This window comes from Acromyrmex echinatior, chromosome 15 (assembly GCF_024713525.1).
Source record: "Acromyrmex echinatior isolate Ae372 chromosome 15, ASM2471352v2, whole genome shotgun sequence".
NCBI classification, from domain to species: domain Eukaryota; kingdom Metazoa; phylum Arthropoda; class Insecta; order Hymenoptera; family Formicidae; genus Acromyrmex; species Acromyrmex echinatior.
In genome coordinates, this window is record NC_141866.1 from 9,721,403 (window position 1) to 9,734,388 (window position 12,986).

At 36.3% G+C, this 12,986-nt stretch overlaps 1 protein-coding gene across 1 annotated transcript in view; it reads left to right on the forward strand.

Moving 5' to 3' along the window:
- Positions 1-12,986, forward strand: part of LOC147907271 (uncharacterized) — a 93,123-nt gene that overhangs the window by 66,182 nt on the left and 13,955 nt on the right. Inside the window, exon 3 of the mRNA XM_087413851.1 lies at positions 7,472-7,767. Within this exon, the coding sequence (XP_087269977.1) occupies positions 7,594-7,767 (174 nt within the window). The 5' untranslated portion in view covers positions 7,472-7,593. The remainder of the gene's footprint in view (positions 1-7,471; positions 7,768-12,986) is intronic.

Below are 12,986 nucleotides of genomic sequence, written 5' to 3' on the forward strand. Positions count from 1 at the left end.
CAGAACTGACAGCTTCAAAATCCATAATACAATTACTAGCGTTAGATAGAAGAGCTATTTAATTTGTATATTAATTAAAAGGCACTAAGTAATTTCAATAAATAAAAAAATAACATCTCTCTTAAAAAAAGAATAAATGTTAATGTACTTTAATAATAATAATTCAAAAATTTCAGATAACATAAAGGAAACGAATTGTTTAACAACAATTTTTTGATAAAGAGAGATTTATAATTGAATAGATCCAATAGAGTCATCAGTTCCGGAAGGTTTACGTTAATATTTTATCTAATACAGATAAAAAATACAGATAAAATTTACCCCGAATAGTTTATACCCACAGTTAATCTCAGTGTTATCGCGTGTTACGGGTTGCTGGCGGGGTTCCAAAAATGTCGAACGCATTATGAATTTCGACGCGACCGGAAAAATATGTACAGGTGCAAAAGCTCGCGTCTGAGTGCCGTTTAATGGAGAACCGAGAGCTCGAATAGGTATCCCGCGGCGAACGACAAGTTTAAATGAATCTGTCTGTTGCAAACAATATGCCCTCGCCTTGATATGTGTACGTGTCCTCTTCTCTCTCTCTCTCTCTCTCTCTCTCTCTCTCTCTCTCTCTCTCTCGATAATACCCGGAGAGTTTGACATTGCCACTACGGATTTCTATGGGCCAGTTTTCCATGAATCCTATCGGCGGTCGACAGACAGTCGCAAACGCGTCAGACAATACGCTCTCGTAGCTGCGCGACGGCTGTCGGAATACCATCGGCGGTTATGTTGGACATGTCTGAGCAGTGAAATTACTTTTTCGAATGAGAGAACGCGATATCTATGTTGTCGCAATGGACTCTTTCTGAACCGAACTCTCCGTACGTTGAAGTTGATGCAGCAGCTGTTTTTAACTGTTTGCGCGATACAATTTTGAAAGTCGAGCTTAACGTAATATAAATTATTAATCCCCCTTCTCTCTTTTTCTTAAAATCTCACTTTATTATCTATTTTGTTTTAGTTTTTCTTTCTTTATTTTTATTTTTTGCTTATATCAATAAGCTATTATAATTGTAATAATTGCTCTTTTTTGTAGTAATATTTTCACGCTTTAGGAGACGTAATCAAAACGTTTGATAAGATCCTGATTTGACGATCCTGATTTTCTCTTTCAATCTCTCTCTCTCTCTCTCTCTCTCATTTGCTTGCTTGTCCGTTCGCTCGTGCAACAACGTAGGCGAAACGGCAAGTAATTAGCAGCAGATTCTGTATTCAAATATTAGTCCGCATGCACAGTGATTGCTGAGTGATAACCTTAATTAGTACGCCTAATAGTCTGTATTTCCGAAAATACATAGTACAGAAAATAGAGAGGTTTTCGTCCCATATTTCTTCCAAGTACAATTGCTAACCGCGCGAAAGCTGCATTTAACTTTTTATCGCAGATATTAGCATATTTTTTATTTCGTGCATTGTTTGTTGGCATTTCCGACAATTATCGGGCGCATACTCGTTGCAACCGCGGATCGCCGCAGTATTTCAAAAAAAAAATGGTAGTGAAACCGGTAATTTCTGTAACGCCGGCGGCGACCGTCGCGCTTTGTTCCGATTGCCGCCGTTCAGAACAGGCGCTTTTTTCCACGCGCCGCAAAAGTTCGATAAAGGTGGACATCGCGTACATGTTTCGTGTCGGCGTGACTATATATTCCGCATCCATATTGGCCCTCCCTGGGGGATGCACATGCACCCCCACCCTCACCCGCGTCGCGTCGACATCGTATGTGTACCCACACGCGTGTACATGCGTTATATAAGCAGGATGCGTGTAACGCTGGATGCGAATTTTGCGAGAGAACAGGGATACATAAATCCTGCGTTGAAAATATACGCCGACTGGGATTGCATCTTTTTTTCGTCTGGTTGAAAATTTAGCGCATCGGTGAGATTAAACAATCTTTGCTCCGCTGCTCCGAGACGTTTGGAAACATCTGTATAACGAGCAGTTCGTAAACAGTTAGAAATCTGCGAGCGCAGTTGGAAGATCTCTACAACTAGAGACACGTCAAACAACCGTAACTGTTTTCATTTCTGCGAGATGCGACGAAGATGGACAATCGAGCAAAATCATTCGTGTCTAACGATCGTTAGACGCGAGGTAGCCTGCGAGGTAGTCTGTTTCGCTATCACTGCTCGTAATTATTGTTAATTAATGAAGAATGAATTAATGACATTGATGCATTGAGATCTCAAATCAGCAGAGGAGATGGCTAGCCTATAGTATAACATGACTGATTGGAATTTCCTGTGCGTGAAGAAGGAAAGGAGAAAATGGAGTTGCTAAATCCATGATGTTTTGATACGATGACTTCATCTTTTCTTGCTCGACGTGATCGTAAATCGTCTCTGCGGCGAGTTTTCAATATCTTGATGCGATATACCACTGTAATACCTTCTTGTCCAATGTATCGTAAATCAAACATGAGTGCTCTCATCGTTTGTTGCATGTGAAGCGAAATATTGTTTGGGCTCGAACTCTTCCAGACGGAATATATATAGATATATATATATATATCTCAAAGAAAACGCGATTTCGAATTCCTTTCACTAAGTATTGCGGGCAAGAAACAAATAAGGAATTATTAGTGGAACTATAAGCTCACCTATGTACGATATTTAATACAAAAGCGAACTTTCTCAGATCTAATATTTTATTTTACAATATAATACGTTATTTATTGAATCTTAAATTTTTAACGAAATCATGCTCGTTGAAATGTACCATTTTCAGTAATGAGATGCGAATCGAGCGAGATGGAAATCCTGTGGAATTGGAAGTCACGCAAACGCGAAAAGCAGAGTAGCGTAATGTCGCGGAGCTGAGTATTTCTTGCCGAAATATTTGTCTGAATTTTCGTCGTTCTTGCCGTTGTCCTTGTCATTGCCGGAGCAAGAAACTCACTCGATTTCGTTCTGCAAAACAAGGAACGCGGCGGAAACTTTATGCGCTCGGCTTTACGAGCTGGAACCGACCTTCGCCCAAAATCCTTCGTCACGAATAAGGACTGCGCTGCTCGAGGGCAATGCAGTTAATGGAAAATCCTGCGAAACGGTGTTTCCTAAAGTGAATCAACCAACGAACTCTTTCCGCAACGAAAATCTACAATCACGAAGAATTTCTTGTTTCCATATTGCAATATAAATTCTTTAAGCAGCATTTTTTACAACAAGAAACGTGAAAAGAGAAACGTTCTGCTCTGAAATCTGAAGTCTGAAGTTTCGGTTTGGTATTCGAGAAATACTTGCAATCAATTTATGATAATCAATATTTTTTTTAATACATAGGAGACAAGATGTCAAATAGTAGTAAAACAAAAATATATATATTTGATTCTCTCGTTTCATTTGCCATGGGCGATTGTTCGTGACTACTGTATCAATAAATTTAATTGATCCTTTTTTCTACAGCCGATTTCAATTCAGTTAATTGGAAAAGTTACCGCTATTGAATGTCGATTGATGCACGAACGAAAACGCACTCGATCGCGGCCAATCTCTACTTTTTCCTTCCTCTTTTTAATGATTAAGTCTGCAGCTTATCTTTTTAATAACGCAATTAGCTACTTTTGCTACAAATCGATTAACGGTATTATCTAGTTTGAATTTTTCACCATAATTCCTGGTGGAGGCAAATCAATCGATGATTAAAAACTTTTTTAATCATCAAGATTTGGAACAACTTTACTTTGTGATTACATTCACATTCGTACTTATGCTGTTTATGCTCGAGAGCCATGAATAAATTAATCGGTTTCTAGGGGCGACAAAAATGGTAAATTGAACGATATCTCAACACCGACGTTACGTAACAGAATTTCTAAAATTGTAGCAATCGCATTTATCTTTGACTATCCGTTAGAAATTTCTCTATACAGTTTTCCGGTTAAACAACTTATCTCGATGTATCGCATACACGCTCCATGTAGCTTTCCCGACACGAAATCGCGGGCGTTGATGATCTTAACGAAGAGCGCGTAGCGAATATCACGGTGATTGCAGTTCAAGAGGCGACCGGGATTCACGCGCGACCCAATTCGATTACAAGGCGATGTTCTGGTTGCAATTATTGCAGCGACGCTAACCGCGTTACGTCGTGCGTTAGACCGAGGGGTCCCACCTGCCACGAGACATCCGGCCAATTCTCCATCAGCCAATCAGCTCGACCGAGTTCGAATAACTATTCCAATTAACAGTAAATACGTACGGTACGATCTACGGTATGATCTAACGAGTCTTCTGGAGGACATTTCGTTGTAATGGCTTCTCGTAGCTCGTAGGACGTTACAATCGCCTGATCGTTGTACCGCTTACGTCATTTAACTCTTTATATAAATGTTCATATCGACAGCTTCATTCACTTGGATTGACAGCCAACGCGTCGCCCACTTTGCCTGAATATATTGTCACGATGCCTAAGTGTTAGTACGTTTCCTCATCGATATTGGTTTCGTCAGGAATTGCAGTGATTACAGATAATTAATTTTTTGCATATTTTTATAATCACTCGTTATATTATTAGGTGTTGGAATTAATTCGTAGCGTTTTTAATGAAAGAATGTTATTTATTTCACATGAGCATTAAAAAATACATTAATGAAAGTACTTCCCATCACTTGTAAAACGCTACGAATTAATTCCAACACCTAATATATTGTACATTCGAATCATGCCTAGTTTTGTGTGGGAGCAGGAAAGGAAAAGGATATGTTGAAATGTATGGTAAATGTAAAACAACTTTTGATATCACATTTTTTTTATAACGGTGTGATGATGAATATTTTAGTCGGAATATTTTCGATAAATAATCCATTTAGGAAGTCGAAAATAAAATTTAAACGTAACTCTCGCGTAATATATTTCTGAAATATTTAAAAAAATATCTGAAAATATGGATTACGCACGTATTTAATTGCAGTAAATGTAGTCATGACAAAGTTATACATATGTAGTAATACAGGTGACAAGAATGGAGTTCATATATCAGATTGAAGAATAGAGAGAAAGAGGGACGAGGCTAAAACGGTACTTTAAACAATTTATCGGCGTTGCCTTAGATCGACGTAATGGAAGGTTACATCCCTCGTATGCAACGTGTGGTAAACGATGTTTACAATGAAAATCGTGGTTTGCGGAGATCCGATCGACGTTACACAAACCAAAGAGAAAGAGGAATAGCTGCCACGTTAAAAGCTGGCGGGGGAAGCCGAGAGAGGAGGGAGGGGGGGGGAGAAGAGGGAGGGAAAGGAAGAGAAGATGAATAGCCGCAGTTCGCTGCACCTGACTATTTATAACAAATCGATAGGTACCGGCAGCCGGTGCGTTCTTCGCGTGCAGTGTTTCTCTTATTTGCGAGGATGGTTCTCGCGTTTCAAACGGTTGACCTTCGATGTAACGAGCATTTCTGATTCCGTTACAATTTAATTGTCAACAAATGATTTTTTTATCTGTCGTAATCTTTCGATAGTTAACTCGTTATCGATATTGAGTGACATAGTATTGTTATTTTACGTTCCAAAAAGGCTACTCTTAATTAATTTAATATAAGATAATGTGGATTATGTAGTCTAATGTCTCCTCATAACACTTATAAAATATGTAATAACTCAAAAAACTGCTCAAAAATTGAAATTATTTATCATGCTCTCTATTATAATACTAATCATCAGGGGATTCGAAATGATATATACAGGGTGTCTGGAAATAATCGCCAAATATTTCATGGGCAGGTAGAGAGGATTTTCTTCTCATAAAGTTTTAAGAATTTTTTCAGAATTTTTTATCTTTTTTTCAACTTTTTAGTACTGCATTTTCTTTTTTTTTTTACCAACATGAGAAAATACGGTATTAAAAAATTCTGAAAAAATTCTAAAAAAATTCTCAGAACTTTATGAGAAGAAAATTAATGATTTTTGTCTCTTGCAGTTTTCCTGTAAAGTTGATAGTATTTGAGTAAAAAATTATTCAAGACCAATATTTGGCAATTTTTAGTAATTAATATCTTGTTAACTATTGCGAAAATTGCAAAATGGTAGAGAACTTTTCGACTCAGTTTAGTTTCCTCTCTATCTGCCATGAAATATTTGGCGATTATTTCCAGATCTGTATACAATAGACTAAATTTTTAAAAGCTTATCCCAACTTAGCATATCCCCTTAACAGATCCCCTATTAATGAATGATAGTATAACTTAGTGCTGAATCTATTTGTCCAATTTAAATACAATGAATGTTCTAAGATAAATCAAAAAATTTATAATATATTTTTTTATGATATCGTATTAGATTGCATAAAAGTGATTTATTGCGCACAATCCAAGAACGTGATACAATTTAACCACGATCGATGACTCACTATGTCAGTCCCGGTAATGTAAAAAACTGTACTTAAGTCTCCGTGTTATCGTTGCGATGCATTAGTCATCGAAGGCCACTAGCTAGGATAAATAATCGTTTTTACGCTAATTACTAATTGACGTCGTCACTGTTGTTGACCGCAAAATTGCTGCATGTTGGCTTTACATTCTCACGTATTACGTTCGTACTATCTTTTGATATTCCACAAATAGTCTTTTCAAACAAACAAAACTCGTGTAGGGGGGAAAGTTCGTAAGTCGTATGTGTTGTAAGTTTGTTGCGAATAATGCAGATACATCGGAAAAGTGAGTGAAAGAGAATACTTGGCATACAAAGATAGATATTCTGTCGATATTAGCGGAAAATCCTCCATTGTCTCGTTCGAATCCCGATTCGTGATATCAATCACCAATTGCTACATCTGCGGTTTTACTGTTGTCTTCCATTACGCGGTGGATTCGCCCAACGAAATTAACGGGAGAAAATCCGAGAAGGATTTTTCGCTCATTCGATTGCACTTCGGTTACACCAGTAACTACGCGGTTTCCTACGGAATTCGCAAGCCGCGATGATACCCTCGCAATGCAGCCGTGTTGGCTCGCAATCGTCAGAATGAAATTAAGTCTTTCTTCGCGAAGCAGTGAACCGCCTGTTGTGTTCATGTGTATGTTTGAGTCAGGCGAAAATCAAGCTGAAAGTCGAGCTGAGTTTTTTGAAGCTTCAGTGTTGAAGTCGAAACACAATTTATTTCACAGCAACCGTTGCAGTTTGCTACTCATTTTGATGAAAGACTATCCTTTTGTACCTAATCTTTAAAAACATATTTTGTAACTAATTAATCTTTAGAAAAATATTACGAAAAACGTTACGAATTTGCTAAAATAGGTTTACTTTTAAGATAAACGAGATGAAAAGTTTTGCTCTTTCGAGCAAAACTTATAGATTTCGAGGAAATATATTCTCCTGTTCTCCAAGAGTTATAAAAAGTTTGAAGGTCTCTCCATCCACCAGGCGCATGATTATCTCACATTTGTTGTTGACTGTCACGACGAATTGAACGCACGGTATTTTAGCTCGGTCAGTCGAAGTGGACGATCCAAATCATGCGGCGAAACGAGGAGTAGTGAGGTCGGCGTATTTTTGAAAGACCATCTTGTTCGTTTCGCGTGCTTACGGTGCGCGATAGACGTTCGACATGTTTGCCGCGATGGTGCTGCACAAGCATAACAAGCATAACAATGGCAACCACTCGAATCATCACGCAAGCAACAACAACTCTACTACCAACTCTACCAGCAATCATCTTAACAACAACAATCACATCAATAACAACGTCAACAACGTGAACCAGGCTTTTAACACGAGAGCGGTAAGTGGAAAATACTTACATCGAAATTTTATATCCGACATGCATCAGCTTTCTCATTAAAATAATACTCATTAAAAACCTCATAATTGTACAAAGAGAGAAAAATTCGTATTGTATCAAATACTTTAGACAGAGGGATTATAGAGTACTATTTTGTTTTATTCAAATAATTCAGTAGATATTCATGTGTCACATAACTACTTTCGATACAAGAATGTATTGTTACAACCACAGAGTGATACCAATTATACTATACGTAGAAGTTCTTTGAATATACAGAATGAATGTAGTTTACAAAAAACTGAAGAGGAAAAAAGATTGTGATTGTGGAATAGGAAGGGAAATGTGGAATATATCGTAATATTCCATAATCCACCTATTCCTATTTGTGTGTGACCACCTTCTTTCTTGTACCATTTTTAATTTTCAACGAGAAGATTGAAATTTATTTGAGTTTCGTAAAGAAAAAAGCATATAAATCTCACCGTTTGATAACATATTCGTTTAAGACAAAGAAGCAGGTTCGCTTTTCAATTTGATTAAGTAAGTACTTCTTTATGACGGCGCGTTTCTATAGGAGATTATTTGCGCGATCGCGCACGAGCAGTGAGTCGCGAGTCGTTAAATGCAAATTTCGCGTCTTCCAACGGGACTGTATTTCTCAGAATGAATCGTCTCGTGAGTACCGGGTTTCGGCAAGATTTAGAAGGATTTTTATCAGCCGAGCGAAAAGACTCGGCGGGATGTTCCTTTCAGTTGGGCGAGAGGATACGGAGAAAAGAAAATTTTTCCGCTCGGAGGGAAATCGCATTTACGGCGCAAAGGGTGAATCTTATCTTTCGCGTTGCAGAAACGATTCCGAGGGAACGCAACGATTTTGCTGACATCGTGGACGATTTTATGAAATGCGGTCGCGAATTTAGTTTTATCTCATTTTTTTCCTTTCCTTTTGTCATTCACTCTATTTCCTCTCGTTTCATTCATCTTTCTGTGACATTCATCTTCCTCGTTTTGTCAAAAATAATTACTCCTGAAAAATCTTCCTTATGCCACGACATAAGTTATTCCTTTTCTTATTTATCGTTTTTTTTTCCCTTACAAAATTGTTTATACATGAGAGAAAGTTTTGGATATTTCTAATTGAAGGATAAAATATGGTTAGGAGATTTATTTTTATAGTTATTATTATAAAAATATACTATTAGGTGTTGGAATTAATTCGTAGCGTTTTACAAGTGATAGGAAGTACTTTCATTAATGTATTTTTTAATGCTCATGTGAAATAAATAACATTCTTTCATTAAAAAACGCTACGAATTAATTCCAACACCTAGTATAATGTTAATGTAATAATAATATACATAATTCTATGTACTAAAAAGAATACGTGATTGGAGTTCCTAACTGCAACATTTTACCATGCAATTATAGTTACAAATATCAAAAATTTATTTTTGAAGAATAATCTTTTATTATATGTTAAAACTGAAGCAGATAATGTTTAAGCAAAAATTTTTATATTAGACAGTAATCCCCTTTTAATTTGAAACAGTTGTATCAGAAGATTCGCCAGGAGTGATAAATTGGAAACTGAAAATTTAAACTCGATTGTAAACGCGGCGCTGTGGTTAAATATAAATGCCACCGCACACAATATTACCCGACGTATCAAACGGAGGATTATATCGGTTTAATATTTTAGAATCTCCCCGCGAATCTTCTATTTCATGCGACTCGTTAAAGTGGCGCAAGGTATTTCAGTTTCAATTTCCCAGGGTACACTCGACTGAAAGATTGGAAATTGAGAATTCAGCGAGTGGTTGATATCGAAACATTCCGAAATATGGTAGCGGGAATCGGCACGGTGTAACGTGATGTGACAGAATTTGTTTTATAGAAGCGGTAAAGCGCGGTGAGCCCCAAACGAGAGATAGAATTCGTCCTGTTACGAGAAATCTATTTTTCGAAAGCTGATATTGATTTTCGATATTTATATTCTTGTATACAGTTACAGTTGATTCTTTTCTCCAACGAAAAATTCTCTCCACTGAAATTGTTTTTGCCAATTCTTTTTTTTATTTCGTTTTAATTAGGATCCTGTAAAAAATTAAAATTTTATCAATTTTACCATTTTCTTTTTCCCACATTATTGTTACAATTTTTATAAAATTAACTGATAAACATCTAACAATATACGATTCCCGTTTGGAATATCCGCTTATTTCTCGCTTTCACCATTTTATTTTCGAATTACGGTCTCAGTTTATTATTCAACAGCATGATCTGCATCCTGTTTGCCGTTCAGCGGGCAGTTTATTTTTTGAGTAGACAGGGGAATAGACGACTACGAATGAGTTAATTGCATCTGTCGGTCCACCCTTGCTCAAAACCAAGAGACTCAACTCCGAGAGGGTTGCATGCAAATGAAGTAGGGAGATTAAGTCCTTTGTGCTATTCGATCCTGATAACGAACATGTTAAAGGATTCGCTATAAATTAACAACTAGATTAAACCGTTCATCGTCTTCACAGCCTTTCGTCTTCCTGTCCATCAACCTCCTTGTGTTTGAACTCTAAACGATCACTCGGCGAGACGTTGTCTGGATTTCTCGAATATTTAATTTCCTTCATGGAAGATTTTGGATCATGTGACGCGATACTGGCGCGACAATCTGGGACAAATTTTATAAAATTTGCGATAAACTATCAGTATACAGTAGTGGACAAAATAAATCATACACTTTTAAAGAAATTGAATTTGTTTGTATAACTATTTTATTAACAAGCAAGTAAATTATATACAAGAAAGCATTTAAAAGTATATAAATAAGGAAAATGTCAAATAATTAAAATTGTGCTCAATTCTTTTGTAAAAAATTTATTTTTCAATATTGATATTATTTAAAAATACATTTTTTTTACAAAGAAAATAAATTTTTTAGAAAAGAATTGAGCACAATTTTAATTACATCACATTTTTAATTATATCACATTTTTATTTAAATACTTTCAAATGTTTTGATTTTTTTGTATCAAATAATCTATTTGCTTGTTAAAAAAATAGTTATACGAACAAATTCAATTTCTTTAAAGGTGTATGATTTATTTTGTCCACTACTGTATGTCATGAAAACTTATTATAAAACAGATAGTTGATTTTCCTGTCTGTGTTATTACAATCTCATTATTGCAATTACTGAGAGAAAAAAAAATGGTTGGAATATCCATAATATTTAACTATAATTTATAGTCATTTTTTGGGACAACCATAAATTTATAATTGTTTTGACTATATGAATTACAATAATCCAAACACTAAATTATTATGACCATAATATTCATTCAACTATCAATTGTATGGTTATCTTACACTTAAATCATATTTGCCTATAGTAAATTATACTATAAAGTCTAACTATACATATAAGATTATTGTTACTAACTTTATAGCAATAATAACTATAAAAATGCTTCTAATCATAATTATAGTCAGAAATACGATATACTTTTCTCTGTAGTGTAGCAGCTAAAATAACTTAGGTTATTATTTTCATCATTATTGCGATGCAATCGTAATGTGATTTTGTTGAATTATTTGATCTTTCTTTGGAAGATTGAGTGTAAGTGGCTAAATAAACTTTGGCAAAAAAAAACAAGGTTCTCACGTCCCACCGCCCCTTAAACGCGTTCGAGGGGTGAAAGCGCCGCTATATGATAAAAGACAAAGGCAGTTAAATATATCAAGGTGAAGTGGAGTATAACTCGTTTTTACCCGAAGAGAGAGAGAGGCCTTTTCAACCCCCGTCGGCCGATTCCCTTGTTGTTTCATTGTATCTTCCTACCTATCTTTCGCCCTTCACTCTCTCCATCGTTTCTCAACCGCTGCGTAATTCGATTTCGAAACACGGCGAGACTTCGCTTTGTGCGACTTCTCTGGCCCTTGTCTGCTTGAAATAACTTCGCAAAGGGTTTCGATCTGTTCGGACATTCAGTTAGACCCTCTATGTATAATACATTATATCAAACAGTGCGAGGAATACTTGATGAACATAGAAAACCGGAAGCTTTGCGATTCTAAACTAAAAAAATATGATTTACAGACTTAACCAATTATTCTGCCTTGAAGATAAAAACTTCAAAGCGTCTAACTTCAAAGATAGTCTTATTAGATTTCCTCTGATATTTTTTATGTAAAAATTGAATTTTTATATGAAATAAGAATGACTTAAAAGCTCAATTAATTAAAATAATGTAAAAATTAAAATATAAGCCACGATAGGCTTTGCTGCTAAGTTATATTCTGAATATAAAATATAAACATATGAATTTTTATAATTTATCAAAATAAATATTACGCAAAAATTGTTTATTGCAAAATTTCATATTTTAGTGAGCTCAATTTATCAATTCAACAAAGAATGGGTATGATTAAATGTCAGCTGTGATTATAAAAACGTAGCCTTTAATCCCATATAAAAGGACAGAGAGAAATGTCGATTGCATAACAATAAAAACCAATCGGTTAAGACGCAAAGAAAGAAGGGACCTCGATTGCCCTTTTCAATATGACGATTCCATTACGAAGGATCAATAAACTATTATTCCCAGCTTATGGCGGATGTATGAATAGTCACTGGATATCAATATTTCCTTCGTAATAAATATTCAGAGATTCAGACTAAATCTTTATGAATATATGTACTGTACGAGCTATCGATTCTTTACATCTGCAATTTTTTTTTTTTTTTTATCGAATTGGCCACGTTCCAATTATTATGCAAAATTATTCATTCCCGCGTTTGTATTAACGATTTTGTGTCGAATGACGCGTCGAGGAAGATTCGGAGCGTGTTTGCAAAACGTTGATGCGTTCCATTAACGCGTCGGCGAAGCGAGACGGATCCATCGGCCCGAAAATTCACTCTCTCGCCGATGCTTACCCGAGGGATGATGTTACCCCAAAGGGGGGAAACCCCGGGCGGCCGCATCTCGCCCGCCTGTTGCCAAGGTTATGCTCGAACAATCAATGGACCCGGCTGTAATCAGCGCGATTATAAACGGGTGTTCGCTTAACGCGCTGTCGGTCGCCATCATTAATGCTCGACAAATTGGCCGGCCATGCCGTTTTTGCAAATAGTTAGCGCGCCGATGGGAAAAACGCCGTCGACGTCATTACGGCATTGATCGTCATTTCCGGGATGGAAGGTGATTACCAGCAGC